Source organism: Lissotriton vulgaris, chromosome 8, assembly GCF_964263255.1.
Source record: "Lissotriton vulgaris chromosome 8, aLisVul1.2, whole genome shotgun sequence".
Lineage (NCBI taxonomy): Eukaryota > Metazoa > Chordata > Amphibia > Caudata > Salamandridae > Lissotriton > Lissotriton vulgaris.
This window is the reverse complement of record NC_141696.1, coordinates 1,338,578,429-1,338,602,076: the sequence shown is the minus strand read 5'-3', so window position 1 is coordinate 1,338,602,076 and position 23,648 is coordinate 1,338,578,429. Positions and strand designations below refer to the sequence as shown.

At 47.3% G+C, this 23,648-nt stretch overlaps 1 protein-coding gene across 2 annotated transcripts in view; it reads left to right on the top strand.

Annotated features, from left to right (window-relative positions):
• Positions 1–23,648, top strand: part of ARHGAP42 (Rho GTPase activating protein 42) — a 664,758-nt gene that overhangs the window by 574,531 nt on the left and 66,579 nt on the right. For both annotated transcript variants that reach the window (XM_086935288.1, XM_086935287.1), the window contains exon 17: positions 22,792–22,897. In XM_086935288.1, coding sequence (XP_086791414.1) covers positions 22,792–22,897 — 106 coding nt within the window. The remainder of the gene's footprint in view (positions 1–22,791; positions 22,898–23,648) is intronic.

Genomic DNA, 23,648 nt, shown 5'->3' with positions numbered 1-23,648 from the left:
CCTAAGTGCGACTTATCAAGCCATGCAAGGCCACCATACGTGGCCCTGTATTGCTTGATAAATCTAGAGTAACACAAGGCATTACAAATCTCTGCCTTGCTTTACTCTGCCCCAGGGAGGCGTTCCATGAATGGAGCGTGGGTGTTCCCACACACCCACCTATGGATTTTGGCCCATTCCCAGATTTACCTTAAGTGGTAGACCTGGGAATGTGCCAAAATGCTACTCCTCCCCAGGTGAGGCATAACGAGAGAAATGTCTTTATTTATCTTAGTCTTTTCCTGTCTACGTGTGCTGCATTCTGAACAAAAAACAATCCGCTCTACAACACAGGCACCCTTTCATCATGACACAAGGGTGTCTGCATTGGCGTTAGGCTACCAAAAGTGTGCCAGCGCTAGGAGATGACAGGAATGCGCCGTATAATAGTAAATACAATGCGTTCCTGCCCTTTCACGCAGCACAGCAATGTCGCTTACTGTGCTGCGCTGCATGAAAGAATGATACATCTGCACTCCCCAGTTCTTTGTTCGTAAATGGTGATGATATATTTATTAGTTAAACATACATCCCAAGATGTTCCAGATGTTAGGTTATGTCAATTGCTATCATATAAAAAGTCTCCCAGTCTTATGTTCAAGGGAGTACTCTTTTGGGTTCCTTAATGGAAGTCTTCTACATTCCTCCTCAGTGCAGACAGTATTGGTGGAAGGCACCTGTGTAGAAAAGTAAAGGTCAATCTTTGGGTGCAGCTTACTAATTCTGCTCTCTTATATACCGAGAGTGTTAGGTCTTGCCCTTCAACTTCTGAGAAATTGTTCCTGATTGGCTACAAAAAACTGTGACTCACCTCCCCTCTTTATGCTCCAATAAGAAACCTTGGGGCATATTATCAAGGAAACGCGATAACTATCGCATTTCCTGCTTTGCGCGATTTTGGCAAGCACCGGCCATCGCTGGATTTAATCACCAAGATATCGCGTTATTATCAACTCATATCTCCAAGGCGATAAAAAATCCGGCGATAGCAGCAAAATGCAGGATTATCGCTGGGAATCCAGTGATAACCCTGCAGCGATAGGGGATGTGGACTTAGCCGTACAATCCACCTCTCATGATACAGATAGGCAAGTCAGGATTTCTGGAGACGTTAATTACCAGCGATAACCACGGTTAGCATGGCTTTTTTAATTGTTTTGCAGTTCTAGGGCCGCTTTGATAATAGAGCGGAGTTGTGTCTGTGAGTGTTTCCAAGATGTGTTAGTCAGGAATGCCTACTTTGCATGTCACTAGGGATATACGGCCAGATTCATGACGCTGAATTGCGCTCGCAAAGGGCCAGATTCTCAGAATCTGACCCTTTGCGAGCGCAATTATTGCATTTGGGATTCATCATCCCAAATGCAAAAATCAGTAAAAGCGAATTCGCTAATTAGCGAGGAATTACATTTAAGGAATCTCTATTTGAGATTCCTTAAATGCAATTCATCATCCATTTATAAATTGCGAAATCGCAATTTCGGGCCGCTATTTACCGCGAGGTCAAACCTCGTGGTAAATAGCAAAAACTTAGAAAAATGCTTTTAAAAGCATTTTTCTAAGTTAAGTTGCGTGTTGCACTCACACATGTCCTTTGGACATGTGTGTGCCCAACACCAATGTAGATTACCTTTCAGGGGTGCTACAGGGTGTCCTTTGGACACCCCTGGCACCCTTGAAATCGCATCCTTATTTGCGATTAGCAGATTGCTAATCGCAAATAAGGACTGTGTAGGAATCGCAATTTATATTGCGAGTCCTACATGAATCCCGTTTTGCGAGTCTGTAATAGCGATTCCTTATGAATCGCTATTACAGACTCGCAAAACGGGTCTTTGATGAATCTGGCAGAATTATTGCTGACAAGCAAAGTGGAAAAAACCGACAGCTAACGCCTGTAATCCTGTTAGCGCAGGCTTGTTAATAGGGTGATTAAAATATTTCAGTTTTTTTGGCAAAATGTGCAGCAAAAGTGACGACATTGCCCTTGCCAATATGCCCCCTTGTGTTTGTAAAGCAGTTTGCCCTAATCTCTGCCCCTTTATTTGCTGAACATGCCTTCCAGCCTCCAGAGTAGTGGTACTCAGCGTAATAGAATGCAGGATGTTTTGGTGGAGCCTGTTATCTTTTTTTTAATCTCCCCAACTGAAATCTGTGCTGGCCTCCTTTTGTGTCATTCTGAAGGTGATATTTTCTCCCACCAGCCCATCCGTGGTAAATAGAGCCCTGAAATTCTGAAGCATGTTCGCCCTTTCCTTGGAAGACTAGCTGTCAATGCTATGCTGAACTCTACAAAGACCCCCAATGTTGAGGAAATTAAACTTTTCCTGGTTGATACCATTTCATTTCATACACCTCCCACCCGTATGCACTTTCACTGGGGAAGGGAATGAGGATCGGGTCAGATGGGATGATCTACCTTCTGGTATCTCGGTATTAATGTATTTTATGATAAAAACAATCTCCGGGGTGGTGATTTCCCTCTTCTCCCAAGTGAACATTTTTTTTAATGGCTTCCATTATTGGTCAAAGGCAGAGTAACCATCTCTAAAATGGTAATTTTCCTGCAATTACGATATTACGTTGTCAATCTTCCCATACACCATATTGCATTTTCTTTACAGAACTGGACTCACTGCTGATAGAACTCATATCAGCAACGGCCCACCGCCAAGTAGCTATCTCAATTTTGCAGCTTCCTTCTGCACAGGGTGGCCTAGGGGCCTCTCACTTTGAAGTATACTATCTAGCAGCCTAGCTGCAGTGGGTCTCCAGATGGCTGGTGGGACAGGGCCTGTAGGAAACAATAACTCCTCTTTTGCTGTTGACCCAGGCTGCGATATACGACCTGACAGGAGGGCATATCCCTGGGGTCTCTCCCGATTGGTCAACGAGGCCTTCAATTGCCTGAGGTGGCTCCATACCCTTAGGAAAGCAAAATACCTGTACGCCCCTAACCTTTCACTTCTGGGCCTCCCACATCAACAAATACGCTTAGATGCTCAAGCCCTGACGTCCTGGACAGATGTAGGAATTAATACCTTTTTAGACCTATTCGAAAATGACCAATTACAATCATTCCAAGATCTTATCCTAAATTACCCACTTTACGAAGGCCATTTCTTAATGTACTCCTAACTCCAACACACACGCCGGACCATGTGGGAGAATGATACCGAAGAGTCACTGACCCACACCCTTTATATGGACATTGCTAGACAATGTGTAACTTGGCTTTGTAGATCACAAAGTTCCAGCTGACAACCCTCTCAGCAGTGTCTCTGAGAGACATGGGAGACCGAATTCTAATGCAGGTTGAATGATAAAGAATGGACCGCAGCCCCTGAATGCCTGTGTACCATCTTGCTCAGTGCAGAATTTCAACTAATCCAATTCTGTGTGCTCCACTGGGTATCCCTTTCCAGCCTGCACAATCAAATTTTCCCTGGGGCATCCTCCTCTGCCCTCGATGCCACCACTCCCGGCAGACCTATATCACATGCTTTGGGTATGCCCAAATTTAAAAGCGTTCTGAACTGTGGCCTTCCAGACTTTCACACACCACACTGGATTGCCCATTTCATATTCTTGTGAGCTATGTGATATGGGAATCTTTTGACGCTTTCCCAAATGGAAATCATTTTCATGGTTCTTAGTCCTAGCGTTACTATTGGAACAAAGGACTATCATGATCCATGAAATCTACAGCGACCCCCGCCATATTGGTCTGACATGCAAAACTGCTGAGGTGGGCACGAGCTGAACGCAGGGCTCTACACTGGGAGGAGAGAGGGGACCTGTGCAAACATCAGATGGCAGTGTGCTGGGACAACTTCTGGGAGCCGCCCTTGGCGACACCAAGGGATGATGTACTACCCTGTTGAAGGAGCTGTTTGCCGTATGCCCCCTCCCTGCTCAAATACAGGCTGGGTCCCCAGCTGGCAAGGTCAGATACACAATTAATCCGCAGCCTGCCTTCCCTCTCTTTCTCTCCTGTCTTCCCTTTTGTTACCCTTACTGTTGACCCTCAGAAATACCATTCCTCTCTGAAATGATATGCAATGGTTATCTCCCTGTCAGAACCCTGTTCCCGGCCCATGCCCGCAGACTGACTTCTCTCCTTTTTCACAAACTTCAGTGCCGTTAGATTTAATAGTCCATAACTGTTGCATACATGTGATATGTTCAGCTATATCTGGTCTGATACTGCTCTTTACTTTCTATTTCTTTTTTAAATCAGTAAAAAATACTTACAAAAAGGATTGTGAGGGACAACTTCATGGTAAAATAATTCAAATTACAAGTGAAAAAGAAGACACTCACCAAGACAATATGGAAATAACAGATGTATAGTGAATGCATGATTTCCATATTTGTCAAACTTAAATGATTTGTCTTTTCCCTTCACAAAATATATGACATTCAGTAGTAGTTGTAATGGTGAAGTCTATATTTGATAACAAGTCTTTTTGTGGTCTGAAGCACTCTGCTGAACTCCATTTCGAAGTACAACTGGTCTGGAACTATTTGACTGTGATTCTGAAACAAGGAGTATCTTCATCATCTTGCACATAAGAGAGGAATAAAGTTTAAAGACGTGCTGTAAAGATGTGAGAAGAAGGTTTATCTCCTTGGTCCTTTGGAGGTTAGCATTTGAGTAGCAAATGCTGCCCAAGGAATATCCGATTCAAAAAGGGGGTGGTGATGAACAGAGTGTCTGAATTAAGCAGACCACTCTTACCCAGTCAAGAGATCAGGGCTTGATCCATCACCGTTATTTAGCTCACTGCATCACCCCAGTTCAGAGCCTGGCTATATGCAAATTAGTCTGACCCAGTGCCTCATGGGAACAGGGCAGACCAAACTACCAAGCCAATTCTTCACCGGAAAGGAGACAAGCTTCCGGGGACCGGTTTCTGGCATTTCAGCCGTCGTCGGCCCGGCTTGCTTGAATCCTGGTGGTGTAGTGAGCAAGGGACTCATGTCTGAGTATACCCTGCCACACTTGTGGTGGCCAAAAACGATTCAAAAAGGGGGTGGTGATGAACAGAGTGTCTGAATTAAGCAGACCACTCTTACCCAGTCAAGAGATCAGGGCTTGATCCATCACCGTTATTTAGCTCACTGCATCACCCCAGTTCAGAGCCTGGCTATATGCAAATTAGTCTGACCCAGTGCCTCATGGGAACAGGGCAGACCAAACTACCAAGCCAATTCTTCACCGGAAAGGAGACAAGCTTCCGGGGACCGGTTTCTGGCATTTCAGCCGTCGTCGGCCCGGCTTGCTTGAATCCTGGTGGTGCAGTGAGCAAGGGACTCATGTCTGAGTATACCCTGCCACACTTGTGGTGGCCAAAAACGATTCAAAAAGGGGGTGGTGAGGAACAGAGTGTCTGAATTAAGCAGACCTCTCTTACCCAGTCAAGAGATCAGGGCTTGATCCATCACCGTTATTTAGCTCACTGCATCACCCCAGTTCAGAGCCTGGCTATATGCAAATTAGTCTGACCCAGTGCCTCATGGGAACAGGGCAGACCAAACTACCAAGCCAATTCTTCACCGGAAAGGAGACAAGCTTCCGGGGACCGGTTTCTGGCATTTCAGCCGTCTTCGGCCCGGCTTGCTTGAATCCTCGTGGTGCAGTGAGCAAGGGACTCATGTCTGAGTATACCCTGCCACACTTGTGGTGGCCAAAAACGATTCAAAAAGGGGGTGGTGATGAACAGAGTGTCTGAATTAAGCAGATCACTCTTACCCAGTCAAGAGATCAGGGCTTGATCCATCACCGTTATTTAGCTCACTGCATCACCCCAGTTCAGAGCCTGGCTATATGCAAATTAGTCTGACCCAGTGCCTCATGGGAACAGGGCAGACCAAACTACCAAGCCAATTCTTCACCGGAAAGGAGACAAGCTTCCGGGGACCGGTTTCTGGCATTTCAGCCGTCGTCGGTCCGGCTTGCTTGAATCCTGGTGGTGCAGTGAGCAAGGGACTCATGTCTGAGTATACCCTGCCACACTTGTGGTGGCCAAAAACGATTCAAAAAGGGGGTGGTGATGAACAGAGTGTCTGAATTAAGCAGACCACTCTTACCCAGTCAAGAGATCAGGGCTTGATCCATCACCGTTATTTAGCTCACTGCATCACCCCAGTTCAGAGCCTGGCTATATGCAAATTAGTCTGACCCAGTGCCTCATGGGAACAGGGCAGATCAAACTACCAAGCCAATTCTTCACCGGAAAGGAGACAAGCTTCCGGGGACCGGTTTCTGGCATTTCAGCCGTCGTCGGCCCGGCTTGCTTGAATCCTGGTGGTGCAGTGAGCAAGGGACTCATGTCTGAGTATACACTGCCACACTTGTGGTGGCCAAAAACGATTCAAAAAGGGGGTGGTGATGAACAGAGTGTCTGAATTAAGCAGACCACTCTTACCCAGTCAAGAGATCAGGGCTTGATCCATCACCGTTATTTAGCTCACTGCATCACCCCAGTTCAGAGCCTGGCTATATGCAAATTAGTCTGACCCAGTGCCTCATGGGAACAGGGCAGACCAAACTATTGCACCATCAGGATTCAAGCAAGCCGGGCCGAAGACGGCTGAAATGCCAGAAACTGGTCCCCGGTAGCTTGTTTCCTTCCCAGTATAAGAATTGGCTTGGTAGTTTGGTCTGCCCTGTTCCCATGATGCACTGGGCCAGGGTCAGACTAATTTGCATATAGCCAAGTTCTGAGCTGGGATGGTGCAGTGAGCTAAAAAACGGTGATGGATCAAGCCCTGATCTTTGGACTGGGTAAGAGTGGTCTGCTTAATTCAGACACTCTGTTCATCACCACCCCCTTTTTTGAATCATTTTTGTCCACCATAAGCGTGGAAGGGTATACTCACATGTGAGTCCCTAGCTCATTGCACCATCAGGATTCAAGCAAGCCGGGCCGAAGACGGCTGAAATGCCAGAAACCGGTCCCCGGTAGCTTGTTTCCTTCCCAGTATAAGAATTGGCTTGGTAGTTTGGTCTGCCCTGTTCCCATGATGCACTGGGCCAGGGTCAGACTAATTTGCATATAGCCAAGTTCTGAGCTGGCATGGTGCAGTGAGCTAAAAAACGGTGATGGATCAAGCCCTGATCTTTGGACTAATAAGAGTGGTCTGCTTAATTCAGACACTCTGTTTATCACCACCCCCTTTTCTGAATCATTTTTGTCCACCATAAGCGTGGAAGGGTATACTCAGATGTGAGTCCCTAGCTCATTGCACCATCAGGATTCAAGCAAGCCGGGCCGAAGACGGCTGAAATGCCAGAAACCGGTCCCCGGTAGCTCGTTTCCTTCCCAGTGTAAGAATTGGCTTGGTAGTTTGGTCTGCCCTGTTCCCATGATGCACTGGGCCAGGGTCAGACTAATTTGCATATAGCCAAGTTCTGAGCTGGGATGGTGCAGTGAGCTAAAAAACGGTGATGGATCAAGTCCTGATCTTTGGACTGGGTAAGAGTGGTCTGCTTAATTCAGACACTCTGTTCATCACCACCCCCTTTTCTGGCCCAAGAAATATCCAACACATAAGTACATAAATTGAATGATTTCATTCAGGTTTTCTGCCTTCGGTATATACTATTATTCTTTTAGCGTATCATAGCATCAAAGCCGCTTGTCCGACAGCTGTACTCGTCCTGAAAGCCTCTCTCCGTGAGTGCAACAGTGCCATAGGCATGGGGCTACAGTGAGGGAGATTCCTGATCCAGCCTTCATCAGAAGGTCTATATTGCTATGAGAAAATTGCATCTATTGAGTGTTGTATGTTCCCTGAGGCATCCCATTGTTCTGCATTAGAGCTCCCAAAATTCCATTGGTCTTATAAAAACTATAATCTTTTGAGTCTCATTCCGATGGCTGTTATTCATATTTTATATGAATTCCTTTCTGAAGGTACTTTGCAGTTATTACATTGTTTTGTAGTTGCATTTCTGGTGTGCTTCATACACTTGACCGGGCGCCTCGGTAGGAGTGGTATGGTTGGAAGAGTGTTTGTGTCTGCCGTAGGCCCTATATGGATCGAGGTTAGATGTTGGTCATGGGGCCCAGTGGTGTCTAGGCCCTTACTGTGATTTTTCATTGCACTTAGACAGGCTGAATCGAAAAGGACCAGGGGTAGGATGCTTATGCATTAAAGCCTGTTAATTGATGCATTAAGAGTGTGTGCTTTGCAATGTGGCCTGTGTTTTTTTTGTGTTGTGGATGTATGGATAGCAAAGGTTATCCCATGTTGCAAGCATGAACATATGCAAGTGTTTCAGGAAATGTGACAATAGGGGTGATCATCAAACATGCAGATACCAACCATCTTTTGTGTGAACCATCCCCTTAGGGTGTGGATTACCACTCATTGTAGTAAAACTCTACATTGCCTCACGAGTGCAGGTGAACGATCCCATATGAATACTTGTTACAGAGCCGGTTGTAGAATGTGCTGTAGAGTAGCTGAGCAAAGAGTGACAGGTGGCAACCTATTTCAAAGAGTATTCTATTAGGAGCTGGAAAGAGGTTCTCTCAGCACCAGCGGGAGGGTGGGAGGGGGCACTAGCTATATTGGGTCGTGTTGGTGTGCCCAAGAGCACCGGAGGATGCCAATCGGTAATATACAGTCCGCCTTATCATTTGACCTTAGTAGCCAAACCTGGATCAGCCTTTTTACATGGCCTTTGTGGTACCTTTATCAATTCATTTCCCTCCCTAATTCAACCAGTAAATCAAATATTTAAAATGGAAGTCTTCGTACATATGACTTTAATATCAATTCTAATGCATGGCCCGCAGGCACTCTGTGAAGGATTGTTTTCCAGTTGAATTTAAATGAAAATAAAACGTGGAAAACGACACACATAAAAGTAACTACAACATATCTAGATGAACAATGAAATTGGATGAAGTGAAATAGGGCCAGCATTTCAAGTGTTCTCCAGCCCCTTGTAACATTGGTAACCAATATCAGTCAGCATCACTTCCAACGTGCTGAGTGCTGTGTATCCTCTGTAGTCCCTCTTTGCTGCTCGCATGTTGATGAAAGATGCAGGGCGCTTGTCATTCACATCGAGGTCGTGAGTTGTTTGCTGCAGTCAGGATTCTCATTCGCTTCCACTTATCTTGCTGTTTTCTGGTTTGTGTGATAGACTGAAGAAATAATAGGAAGTGAAAAAATAATTAGAACGTCTGTCTAAAGTTGCAGTTGTTCTTGGAGTGATAAATGGGTATGAGTATTTTTATCCCTGTGCCAAGAAATGTAGTTACTAAGCGTAATCTGTTTGGGCGCAAATTTGCATAATGTTTTGTTATAATACTGACGCCCAGTTTCCTCGTCCAGTTACGGCTGAATTAATTGTTTATTGGTTGTTGAATAAACATCTGGACGCTGCACCTTGTGTAGAAAAAAGTAACTGACTCAAAGATGCAACTGTAACCAGCTGTTATGTTATGCAGATATGTAGAGCGCACTATTACCCTGGAGGCTATCTTGGGGCTGAGCAGGTGAGAGTCTAGACACACCCAGGGTCTATTGATACTAGTCGAAAAGCCAGGGGCCTTATTTATGAAGGCCTTGCGTCAGTTTTGCGCCGCCGGTGCGTCACTTTTTGTGACGCACCAGCGGTGTAAAAAATGCGCTTGTTGCGCCATATTTAAAAAGTGACGCATCTAGGTAGATGCGTCACTTTTTAAACCCCTGCGCCACATTATACCTGCGTCAGGTATAATGTATGCAGAGGGGGCGTTCCCCCGCAAAAAGCCTCGTAATAGTGACGCAGTGAAATCTATGAGATTTCATTGCGTCACTTTTAGGACGCTGTTGCGTCAAAATCTTGCGCCTGCCTCACAGCAGGCGTAAGACTGACGCAAGCCCTTTCACATGGGGCTTTCCTCATGTGAAAGGACGCATTGCTGGAGTTGCGTCCCTTTTGTGACACACTCCAGCAATGCGTCACTTTTGCGCTTACAGATACATCAGAAATGCTGACGTATCTGTAACTCCTTGCGACATGATGCGTCATACATTAAATATGACGCATCAGGAATGTCGTAAGGAGTGCGCAGTGAAAAGTGACGCATCGCTGTTTTCACGCAGCGATGCGTCACTTTTCATAAATGAGGCCCCAGGTCTACAGCTTTGTGCAGAATTCTAGAAGTGAGGAGGTGGCTCCTTTGTGTAGTGGAAGGTCATTCCACACTTTAGGAGCGATGTAGGAGAAGTCTCAACCACCGGATCTGGTTTTCCGTATGCGTGGAATGTGTGCAAGCAGGAGGCCGGATGAGTAGAGGTGTCTGGCAGGTTTGTGAAAGCAGATGCGATTGTTGAGGTGGGCTGGGCTAGTGTTATCTAGTGCCTTGAAAGTGGTAGTGGGAAGTCTGATTTGTGTTTGTGTAAGGGGAGTGAGTGGAGCTCCTTCAGGCGTTGTGTGATGTGAGTGCTGCATGGAAGGTTGAGACTGAGTCTGACTGCAGAGTTCTGCATTTTCTCCATAACAGTATACTTAATATCAGAAAACATAAATGCCAGTAACAAAATCCATTATAAACCATTTGTAACAGGAATTTAAATAAGTTTTATAGGAAAGCTTGTGACAAACTATATTCCTATGAATATCTCCAGGACATCTCTGGCCCCAGGAATTAGAAGATTCTTCTGTAAATGCATACATACATAATAAGTGACATACACAATATCTGCCATGTATTTGGCTAATGTTTGAGAAAAACATGTCTTGCTCATTTGGAGTAAAAATATCAATTCCCCCTTAAGGATAATGTTTTATGTTTTGTCTTGTGTAAGTGTGGGTTTAGCACATTGTGTTGAGGGCCCACTTACATCACCCCCACGACCAGTGAAGAGAGAGTTTTCATTGGCATCTGTGCTGTCAGTTTAATCTGGAAACCAAAGCCCAAGTAGGGATGCTGTCCTGCTCATACGGGGCTTAACTTTTATGCTTATACATATCCCTTTTGTTTACTGCATGCAAGTGTAATAACTTATGAACCATCATCCACCTTTACATGCCAATGCCAGAATTAGTGCAGCTGATAGTTTACCACATTCGCATTTTGTTCTGCATCATTTGGTCTAGATATTCATGGTTAACACCTATTCACATTTAAAAAGTAGCCACAGAAAAGAGAGGTGGATATGGGTTGTAATGGATTGTAAATGGCTGATGAAAATAAAATGCAGGGGTCAGTACATTAACATAGCAAGTGGGTGAAGAAATCCACCCAAAAAGCAGTAGTCCCCTCTTGCCCCCTTCTTCATTGCCCTAGCCTCACTAAGAGGATGGGGAGATCAGGGACAGCTTAAGGATTTTGGGGGGCCCTGGGTCAAACTTATTTTAGAGGGCCCTGTTCAGATCAGTTTTGAATTTATGATCCAATTTCAGCTCTTTCATGCCCTCTTAGGCCAGGTCACAAACAGTGTCCAGGCACACTGGGCCAAATTCTAAATGTATTTACATCTAATATTCAGGGATAGTGATGAGTGTTTCACTATTGTAACGCAGCAGCAGCTCGCTAATATAACTGCAGTTAATCTGTGTGACACCCTCCCATTTCTTATACGTGAGATCCAATTTGATCTAAAATAAACTTTTTTTATGGATGTTGCATGCAACATAAGCTCAACAGTTATCTGCAAAATTTCTGTAATAGACTCTGACACATCACCCAAATGAAAAACAAATTAAAGGAAAAAACGAAAGGGTATTTAAAACAATCAGTTTAAGAGTTATTCAAGGTCACCAGGGCAAGACTATCTGCAGAACAGAGCTGGCTGAATCAGGGGTCCCCCTGAAAGGTTGGAGCCCTGGGACAGAGCCCACTTTGCCCATGCATTAAAACATCTCTGTGCGGGGGGTGGAGTGTTACTGTGCTCTCAATGGCATAGACACAACATGTTCCACCACGGGGAACCCTCATTTGGTAGCTGTAATGTTGTCTGAAAGGCCTTCAGACCAGCTGCCCAATTTAAGATGGCCTTTCTGACACCATTTCCTCCTGCATCTCTTGTGTGTGAGACAACCATGATAACTGAATGATGCTAATCAAAATAAATAAAATCATAAGTTAATTTCATAATTCCTCATTTTAACAGCAAGTAACAAGACAGAGTGGCCACCTGTCCAGTAGTGCTGGATTGAGGCGTCACAAGGAGATGTTTGGATACTGAACCTAGGGGGCGAGAAGGATGAGGTATAATGAATTTGTATTTGAAATTAATGGGTCCAGCCTTGTTGATAGCATGTGTACTCATTTGAGAGATTTGAAACTAAAGGTTTTGTGGACAGCGAGCTTATGGTGTTTGAAGAAAATCTGCCTTTTCTGCATAGTCATTTCAGATGTTTACGCCTTTTTCTGTACCATATTTTGCTGGCTCTAGGACTCTGTGCAATTTACCTCTGCTAACCAGGAGTAAAGTGCCTGTTCTCCCAATATAAACATGGTTACATTGGTGTGTTCTTAATTGGGTCATTTAGCTTGCCTGTAAGTCTCTAGTATATAGTGGAGAAAGTGCACTGGGCCTGGAAATTAAATGCCACTTGTGGATTCCAGTCCCTTTTGTGCCACTCACTACAGCAACAGTGCAAACATGGTTTCATGTGTAGCATGACTACGACAGTGTAAAACATGCAGTGGTTTCTGTGAAAAAAAACACACTTTTATTCATGTAAAGTCCTCCATTTGAAATATTAAGTCCACCCTAAGTAGGTATTGTAGGCCACAAGGCAGGGTGTATGGAATTTAAAAGTGGGACAGATAGAAAATGAATATTACCATGATTCTATTGTATTTTTACTGTGGCAGACCTAGCAGTCTTATGTAGACAATCAGAGTACATGACTGGAGTCATGACGGTGCACCAATGCAACACTGCGAAGCTGGCAGGCCGAGACAGAGCTGCACCTCCTGGCCTGTATTTCCATATCTAGACCGCTGCCTAGTGGATGGCTCAAAAAACTCGACGGGAGGTAGCCCAGAGTGGTAAGCCGCTTAGTGACCAAAGAGCAAGGAGTGACACAGTGGGGGGTAACGCCAGTAGCCTCAGGAAGAGAAGGAGTTGAGTGGCAGTGGTGGGGGTGTGGGTGCCGGATTGAAATGGGCCCTTTCCTGATGGGCCTGTGGGACACCATGATCACACAGAGGAGCAAAAGGATATTCATGGTGCTGCACGGGGCCTCAGAACTAGTACACAAGAAGTTGCTCACTAGTGGTAATCAGAAGCAATGCCTAACTGCACCCCTCCCCTCGACTGCATGGCAACCAGGATTGAGACCCCAACATACTAGTTTAAGCCACTGTTGGCGGCCTCACAGACACTGGGGGCAAGCAGCGGTGTCAGGACTTTGGCATGCCCTTCTCCGATAGAGCATCCCCCTAGAAACTGTGAGGCCCTGAGGTGGAGGGCCAGAGCTGGGCCTTGGCGGCAAGAGGACTAGAATAGAGGGTGGCCTTCAGAGGCGACAAATGCCAAATTATATGAAGGAGTGAACTGTTGGGGGTGGAACTGCCGGTGCCTGTCCTGCCTCCTGTCCCGGGGCGTCGCCTGCCCCCTCTCCTCTGCATGACCAGTACCCTCTGCATGAGAGGACCTCAGGGAACCTGGGCAGGGGGCCCAGCAGGGCCTTAATCATTATCATCATCTTGCTAGGGCTTGCACCATGCTCCTTTCTCCCTCTCCCGTCACTGCTGCCCCCATAGGGCCGAAGGAGTTTCGGCAGGATCTGTGCTGCAGAGCCGATAGTGGTGGAGTCCAAGTACCAATGACTCAGAGCTGACTGCTTGTGCTGCCCAGGTGGACGCTTCTGAAGCAAGCGGTTTAACTCCCCACCACACTTGACTCCAGGACCGATTATCACAAAGCAGCAAGATACATGGCGGCGCCGAAGCACCCTTCAAAGGCTGCACGCGGCGCTGTCCCGAGGGCTTCAGGGACCAGATGTGATGGGCTGAGATAAAGCCCCACCGGGCCAAACTAAAATGACCAAATACATGGCGCCGTTGGGGGGATCGAGGGGACCTCAAGCTGGAACCTGGGAGCCGAGGACCTACCCCCCCAGGGGACAACACCTCAGTCATCCTCCAAGACATTCATTCTCCAAAACTGCTGTGAAAACAAAGATAGTCGAGGTCGATGTGGACGTTGTCCTGCTGTGCCAGGATCTTTGCCAAGCGGTAGATCAAGTGACTGAGGCAGAGGGAAGAATATCAGCGCTAGAGGACACAGTGAGGGGTCTGTCCTCGGAGGTGGCCCGCTTGGCCCAGATCACCACTTTGCTGCAGAATCGCGTTCAAAATGCCTTAAAATAGGGGCCATTGTAATAATCTCCGCTTTATCGGGTTTCCAGAAAGGGTTGAGGACTCGGCCCGTAAATATTCCTGGAGCACAAGATCCGCTTGTGGGTGGCCCTGGAGAGCCTGTCCTCCTTCCTCATGTTAGAATGAGCCCACAGGTCAGTGGCCCACAAACCGCCACCTGGAGACCTGCCTCACCCTGCCCGTTGATAGCCTGCTTTATGACTATCATAACTGGGACACAGTTCAGAGAGACGCCAGAGTAAAAGGTCAACTGTTATTTCAATCCGGGGAAATTATGATTTTCCCTGACTACACCGGCATGGTACAAACTCAACGTAAGTCGTATGACTTGGGTGAAACAAAAACTGCAAACCATGTAGCTCTCCTACATGCTCCTCTACCCTGCCAGACTGTTTGTAATCCATGGCTCCAAAATTGTGTTCTTTGACACTCCTGAGGAGGCTTGGGTTTGTCTTGCTGAACAGTGGCTCCTAACACTCAACTGCCCGCTAGCTTTGCAGCCAAACACTCCAAACATGCCCAAGGACCACAGACCAACAAGAGCACAAGAGAAACATAAAGGGAAGAGCTCGCATTAGAGAACAAAAGGAAATGTGGCTACAGAGATCTCTTTTGAGTCTGACTGGGAGAGATGGGCATGGCTAGTGAGTGTGTAGACTGCGGTCCCACCAAGTCTTGGAAAGGACCGAGAAATGGACCAGAGCAGCAACACGACTGATGACTGAAAACCTACTTCTAATCCTTAGTGCACACCAGCACTGCTGTATCCTGCAATGTTGATAGATAGGTTTTCCTGGGGTTGGTGAGTGGGCGTTTTGCCCGAACCACCTAGTTTAATTACCCCATAGTTAGGCCTTTGTTTATGTTGAGCTTGAGCAAAAGATGCTTCTAGAGGGTGGGAAATCTTGGGTGGGAGTAGTTGAGGGTACAGGGTATGCTGTTCTGTTGCATTTTGTTACTATATTTTATTGAATGAGCCCCCCAGAACCTGGTACTGCGGGTCTGGTGTCCCATTAGGGTACTCATTACCCCATAGCACTCCTAACGACATGGGATCCCCCTCTGTAATGACCTGAAATGTAAACGACTTACTAGACCACATTAAGAGGGGGGGGGGGTAATACATCCCACATCCTGCTGATCCAAGAAGCCCACTTGCAGGGCACAAATGTCAGTTCCTAGCCCACAAGGGTGACAACAGGTTGCTCCATGTGAGTCACATATAAGGCTCCCGGGGAGTGGCTATCCTCCAAGATAAGGCCCTACCCTTGGTAGTGATTACCATCAAGCCTGATGACCAAGGGCAACACATAATCCGAGAGGGCCCCCAGGAGATAACCCCATACAGCATATTCAGCGTATACTTCCGTATACTTCCTGCCAGCCACACATCAATCCACATTAACAACCCTGACCACATCTCTTCCCACTGTGGGGACCATTGTGGAGGGACTTCAATGACATCATGGAACAATCATATTGGTACAGACGCTGAGATGGGGCTGCAAGGCAAGGGAGGGGGCTAGGGCTAAGTGGCTTGTTGAGGGCCTGAAATCAGGGGCGGCAGCAATACACCCACACTTCGGCAGCTTTTGGCTCACTGTGCCTTATAGATTACCTATCCCTGCTGCCGTCCGACCTCCTGCGCACTACAGGCTCCCAGATTCTCCCTCGCAGGATCTCAGACCCAACTGGGCGACCAATAGGCGGAGGATACCCCATCTGGCATTCGAACACATGGTTCCTAACTGATGAACAATTCATGGAATAGCTGATTGAGGAATTAAAAACAAATCTGACTCTGAACCAGGGCACCATAGGTTCAGCCGGCCACAATGTGGGAGGTCGCCTGCTTCTATGTGAGAGTGATGGACTGTGAGAAACTGAGCCGCATCATACTATTAGAAGCATCAGTACAGGCGCCAGAACTGGAGGGCCCAAGTAGGCTGGCAGACTCGATGCAATACCAAATAGAAGTGGACAAAACAAACCTTCACCAACTTTGGCATAAGGAGGCACGCAGAGGCCGAATGCCCTCCATGAAGATGGTTTTCTAGTGGGGTGACAAATCAAGCAAACTGTTACACTGGCTGGCCACAAAGGACGCAGAGATGAGAGTGGTGCCTGGGATCATGGACAACACAAGGCAGGTACTGGAAGATGCACAGGGGATAGCCGCAGTGTTCACTCAATACTTTGAAGTGCTTTATTCTACCTGGGCATGACCAGACTCTGAGTCTTCGGCCCCTCTGATCAGTGACCTCCCAATATCTCGCTTCACTGGAACAGTTATGATGGCCTTAGAGCATGCAATGACACTAGAGGAGATGGGGCAGGCCCTCACAGGCCTAAACTCGGGGAAGACACCGGTATTAGATGGCTACCTGGTGGAATAGTAGCGCATTCTCTGACCAAACATCATTCCACCCCCCTGCACTTGTTTACGGAGTCGAGTACCAAGGTGTCCTATCCCCAGACGTGGGTGTGGACGTGGCAACACTGATCATCTTAGCCAAGCCGGGCCTTCCCCGAACCACTGTGCATTTTACCGGACCATCTCCCTCATCAACATGGAGCTTAAGATGTATTCTCCTGGCCAACTGCGTGTTGCGGGTCATACCCCAACTGGTCTACCCTTGCCAATGTGTTTTTTAAAAACGCTGCAGCACTAGACACTTTATACAGAGGGTGCACCTGGCACTGGCCTGCATCAAGGACCTGGAAGGCCCAATCACCCTCTTACTAATAGACTTTGCAAAGGCCTTTGATACCATCCATTGGTCGTTTCTGGATGAGACCCTCACTAGGAAGGGCTTCGGACCCAAATTCAGAGCCTGTATCAAAGTCTAAGTATGGGGCTTTGACTGGCGATGTAAGATCGAATAGCCCTATATGCTAATGATGTGTCACTATACCTTGCCTGCCCAGCAGACACAGGCCTCTACTGATCAGCATTTTGGATACCTTCAGGACTGTCTCTGAGCTAAGAGTCAATTGGGCCAAGTCCACCCTGGTGCCCATTAGAGGTGACAGGCGAGATGAGACCTGGAACCCCTGGATCCCTGGCTTGGCAGTTCGGTCTGGACTGTTCCCATGAGGCAGAGGGTCAAGACTGATTAGCATATGGCTGGGTCCAAACTGGGGTGGCGTAGTGGGTAAAAGAACAATGGATTTAACCCAGATCTCTTGACTGGGGGAGAATGTTTGAATCATTCAGCATTCCGTCCATCATTTGTTGCAGTTACCCATGGATCCCGATACATTGTCTGAGTTTCCTATATCTAGTTGTTCATATTTTCTGGGAGCCGGGCCTCACCTGGATCCTTAACCTATGCCCCCTTCCGCAGAAGGCCAGGGAAAACATGGCACGGTAAGGTCAACTTCCCCTTAACCTAATGGGCAGGATAGCCCTCTTTAAAATGATGATCCTTCAGCAGTTTTTATATGTCCTCCAGAACTACCCCCTCCACGTCCTGCAGACACTGTTTAGGGCTTAGGGTAAATGCACTGGGGTGGGGAGACACTGCATACCAGGGGGCAACTCGTCCTCGACTTTACTGCAATGATGGGAATTTTCTATGGGACACCCATCACAAACTCCCTCCCGGAGGTGGCCACGGTGGTCTTTTGGGTTTGGATGGTAGCGCTGAGGTGGACAGGGTGTGATCGCAAGCTCACACTTGAAACCCCCTATTGTAGGGCTGTTGGCTAGCTCAAGTCCTAGGATCATAAAGGGATATCGAAACTTGAGGATATGTGTGGGACTGAAGTCACATCAGGTCCTTATAAAAGCCTGCATGATGACTTCCAAATGCGCTGAATGTATACCAAGGAAACCTAGAGGATGTCCTGGAGAATTACCAACTAGAGGGACGGCTGCTCATGGACCACTTGGTAAAGGGCGGGACCTCAAAGATATATAAAGCCCTGGTGTTAAACGCCCCCAAACTGTTGGGACACCTGTGGGAGAAGTCGGAGGGTTGAGTGTTACCATTGGATGAGGCAGATTGAAGCAATTCATGTATGGCTGATAGCGATATCTGCAAGGCTCCGGCTGGTGCAATTCAAATATCTGCATCAAGCATACTTCACACCTTTCTGACTATAGAAGTGCTGGCAACCATACCTCCCCACGTGGAACAAATGCCAGGACCTGTGAGGGGACTTCTACAACATGGGATGGATGTGCCCGGCTTTCAATACTTACTGGACCGCCATTATAGTGATTTTATCTGCAGTAGTGGGAACACACATTGAGGCACGCCCCAATATTGCACTGCTGGGCATACTGAAGGACGTGCTTGGTCTCAGCAGTGACAGGATGCTAATGGGAATGGGTATCTGTTAGAAAGTGGTTTGACACTCTGGGCTGCCCGGATTTTTTACTTTTTGAGCACCTATTTGTTGAGCTTTTACTGTGAGAAAGCCTCATAAGTTGGGACTCACCCAAGGTGAACTCATGATGGGAGAGAATGCATGTGGATTTTACTGATGTCCCCCTTGCTTGACTAGGCCGCTGCGCAGCAGATGGAGTAAGGGTCACCAGGCTGGTTACATGCAGACACATGTGTACATGTGTGTGCACACGTGTGCGGGCTGCGTAGGGGAGATTCCTGGCGTGCGCAGCCCAGGAGCAGATACAAAGAGAATGGTGTGGCAGGACTTATGCAGAATTGTGTGGTGGCTTGGAATAGGCTTTATACTGAAGGAAGAAACATGCCAGGGAAAGTCAGTGTGCTTTACAGTGTTTATTCCATTATTCTCTTATGGGGATAGGGAGCATATGGGCTAGTTTTACTTTCCTAGGGCCTGCAAATTCCAGACATGCACCAAAGTTCACTGTAACCTATGTGAAAAGAAGTATTCTGCAGATTCCAAAGTCATATTTATACTGCTTTTGGGTCATCCAGAAATGTTATATTTCTCTGAGTCAGCTCATTACCAGGGTCTGGCTGGGGGCTGACCCCAGCAGCCTGGATTGATGGCCTTCCCTCCATGGAGAGAGGATAGCTAGAGCTACAGGCTAATCCATCAGCAGCTGTCACTGAGTGCCAGGTACCTAGCTGCACAAGGGAGAAGTAAGCTCTGGGGGAAAGGGGCTCTCAGAGACCATGTGGCAGGAGACCCTAGAAAACATAATTTTGAACAAATCCAGAGGCCTTGGCAGAAAGGAGGGAGCAGGGGTCGAGAAGCTGTGTGATAGGGCAAACAGAGACGTCCTGCTAGCCCCTCCCCAAATCCTAAAAAGAATTTGCACAGGAAGAGGAGCTCTCTCTGGGGTGTGGTCTGCTGAGGCAGAGGGTGCTGGAGCCTGGTGCAATGGGTAGTTGGAAGGAGGAACCCCCTGACTGCCACAGAATCCTGCACAGCGCCAGGAGAAGAGTCCAGGTCCAGTGCGTAGAAGCAGGGGCCTCTGCGCACGGAGAAGCGCAGGGAGCCAGTGAAGACAGCTCCCTGCTGAATCCAACCTCCAGGTGACCAGGAGGGTGAAGGAAAGTGCTCCCAGTAGCTGGGGTGCACCACAAGGAGCAAGAAGAGACCAAGATTGCGAAGATCGGACCCCTGGGGGCCGAGATACGCCCCCAGAAGGTAGGCGACCGTTGACCTCTAGAAGAACCGACGACTAAGCACGTGGGGCTCCGCCTCCGGTCCATGATGTGCCTCCGGGGTGGGTCAGGTCCTGGGGGCTGCCCCAACAAGAAAAGGAAGCCGGGGGCACCGTCGCGCTCCCCATGAACTGATTGCCAAAGTGGGGGAACCAGGAGCCCAACCTGGCCCCCCAAAGACACGGGCCGTCCTGTGTCCACCTCACAGGAGAAGACAAAGCCTGGTAGCGTGACGGTGAAAATTACCCAAGCTTCGTGCCAGGAGCTCACCCTGGCCCCCGTGGACTGTGGATGGAGGGGAGCGCCATCCTGCCCCCCTCGAAGATGTTCGGGGCCTGGGATCCCAACTCCGGGCTCAGTGTGAGGAGGTGGAGGCGGGGAGTGCCGTTGTGCCCCTTCCCCCCACTCCTCCCCCCCTTCCCGCTGAGGATTGCCAGTCCTGTGAAGGTGGCACAGGGGCCCGGGATCCCATCTCCGGGCCCTGAAGAAGAGGAAGACAAGTCGGGGAGTGCCGTTGTGCTCTCCGTGAAGATGTCCCCAACCCCGGGCCCCAGTGTGCAGCGGGAAGGAGGGGCGAGTGCCGGCGCACTCCTCGAGGCCAGCGGGATGAGCATGAGCCCCCGTGTCTGCTAGCCGGAGCGGGCAAACCAGAATCCACACGCCGCCTCCCGCGGCTATCCCCATCAGTCTGCCAGCTCGGGGTGCTCGGGTGGGACCGGGCCGCCGCAATGAATGGGTAGAGGAGTTGGCCTAATGGCTAGGGCATCCGACCTCAAATCTGGGGAACTGGGTTCGAGTCTCGGCAATGACATTGAACATCCTGTGATTCTGGGCAAATCACTTAATCTCCCTGTGCCTAACAAAAGTGAATGTGTCCTCATGTAATGCAACTGGTGCTATGTAAAGCGCTATGATACCTGTTTTGGGTCAAGTACGAGCTATATAAATGTAAAGCGCTATGATACCTGTTTTGGGTCAAGTACGAGCTATATAAAACTCAGTAAAAAAGCAAAAATGAAGAGAGGAGCAGCTGGGACCGGACCTCCAACAATGTCCTGGAGCGGCCAGGGGTGGGCTCCCTGATCCACAGGGGTCCTCACCAGAGGCACGTGTCCAGGTGGGACCGGACCCCCATAGATGTCGTGAAGTGCAAGGAATGACATCGCAGCTCTCCCCGGAGCAGTGGGAGAGCCGATGCTCTAATATGCAACAGTCCTCATAATGCCTTGCAGGTCTGTAAAAACAGCGTTTCCTCTGGTTGTGGTGGCCCCAAGAGAATGGGGTCATCACCACACGTGTGTAAAGGTGCAGGTGGAGCTGCAGGATCAACGCAGTCTCCCCAGCACGAAAAAGGATGTCTCATGGTGACTTGAAAAGAATAACCCCTCAAGGGCGCAGACAGCATTTTAACACCTTCTGGGCTGGAATATTGGTTCTACAGCTAGGGGTGTTTTGAGATGTGCGCCAAGTGATGAAGGGCTGAGTTGGGGATGTCTGGAGAAGGGCATCCTCTGGAGGTGAAGAGTTGTAATTGCACCAGAACTGCATTTACTAAGGTTATTTCTTTTAGAGGGACTGGAAGTAATGTGGAGTACCTGTGGAAGGTGAAGTCTTAAACCAAATGGGGTTATGTTGCTCAACATTCCTGCTAGGGTGTCAGGGCTGTACATGCTTAATCCTGTGAGTTCACCTGTGATGCCTTTAGAGGCTGTAAATGCAACGCATTCTAATATCCAACAGTATCATGGTAGCCAAAAGAGATATCTATCGTCAGACATTGGAACTTACAGGGTGCACCCTCAATAACAGCATGGGCTAATGGCATGGCCTGGTGTGCCAAAATGGAGGAAATTGTATACCTAGCCTGAAGACGGTCACAAAAAACATCACATTGTCTGGAGAAAATCGTGTACACACTACGGCCTGGATGGTTAAGAAGAGGACTGACTAGCTCCAGGAGTCAGGCACTCGATGGGGGCACGAGAGATGGTGGAGGGTGGGAATGCACAATGTACATGATATATACCAAAGAAGAACCACTGTATATGTTTTAAATGTTATTAATATGAATACAACAATACAAATTGTTCTTATGAAACAAAGATAGTTCCAAAAACCACAAAGGGCAAACTTTGGTGATCTGGTCACACTAGACTAGGTCAAAGTCAAAAGTTAAGCCGACTGCAATGGAGCGCAAGGCAGATACAGGTGGTAGGTTTATCCCTGTTGAAAGTTTACCTTCTAATTTAAAGACTTTTATGGCGAAAAAGTGGTCGTTGGTGGGTCAAGTTGGTTCTGACGCAGGGATCTATTGTATGCAGTTGCTGACTGAAGGGTGGCTAGTACTCAGCTGCATGCCTGCTGCTAAAAGGTGCACATAACACTACGGTAGACTTGCACATAGCAGGCCTGTTTTTATATAGTGTGCTTGGGGCTATTAGTAGATATGTCTGACATCTATGTGGTTGAGGAAACTCCAGAGCACCCCTACCACCAAATTGGAAGATTCTCCCCTTACCAGTCATCTCTCCAGTGGTCTGGTGAACCACTTGGTAGAAATGGGCTAGCAGAAGGGTTTGCTCCATTTGTTTTCCTATCTACCCGAGCAGGGATAGATTACTTTTTGAAATCCCTCGAAAAAAGGGACTGCCGCCCTACTGTAAGCCTCAATGTCTTTTAACACAGCCCTGTTTTTGAAACTGTAAATGGACTCAGTGATTTATCTATGTATTATTGATGGATTTTCATTGTTTATGCGTATTCTCTTACTTGCGCCTCAGAGAATTTTTATTGTATTTCAGAATCTGATGATCAAAACTACAGAGTGGAGGCGGTACATGCACTGGTTCATAAACTACCTGATAAAAACAGAGAGATGCTGGACATCCTAATCAGCCATTTGGTCAAGTAATTCATCTTCTTCTCAATTATGTGTGCATTGTCGTTCATGAGCATACTGATCCTTATTTGAATTCATTATTGCTCGGCCATGAATAAATGCTAGAGTAATACATGCATTTAAAAATAACTAAAACTGTACATTTCTTTAAACCCAAACTTAGAAACGAATAAAACTTGGCAACAAAAGCTTAATTAATATTCTGATGCTGGATAACTAAAATGTAACTTCGTAGTAATTTCAAATCTGCATTTTCTTATTAAAACATAACTGATAGAGTGACAGCAATGGTATCAGTGACCTTGTATGACCATGGGGAGAATGTATCCTTGCATATATCTGTCAACCAAACTGGCATTCCTTGCTCCTCAACAGGAATTCCTCGTCTCTTTCATAACGGTTAAAACGCCAATGTTATCTGTATTACTATTTACGAGTATTGTTATAAAATAGTTTTTACAATTTGAAAATATCAAACATGAAAATTTCTCATTGCAGTGACGTCAGTGTTGATTGGCAAAATATGAGCAGGATTGTTCATGCATTTTTTTGTTCTTTTAAACAATATTTGTATTGGCATTTTTTACAGACATTTAATACATTAATCGTGGTGATATATTAGATGAGACATGGACATTATATCCATTTGCTAGCTCAGGATATCCGACGCAAGAGCATGCGATGGGTTTAGACCTGGCTCTTCCAAGTTCATTAGTAGTTTGTGAGGAATGTGTTGCATTATGGCAAGCTTAGAGCCCT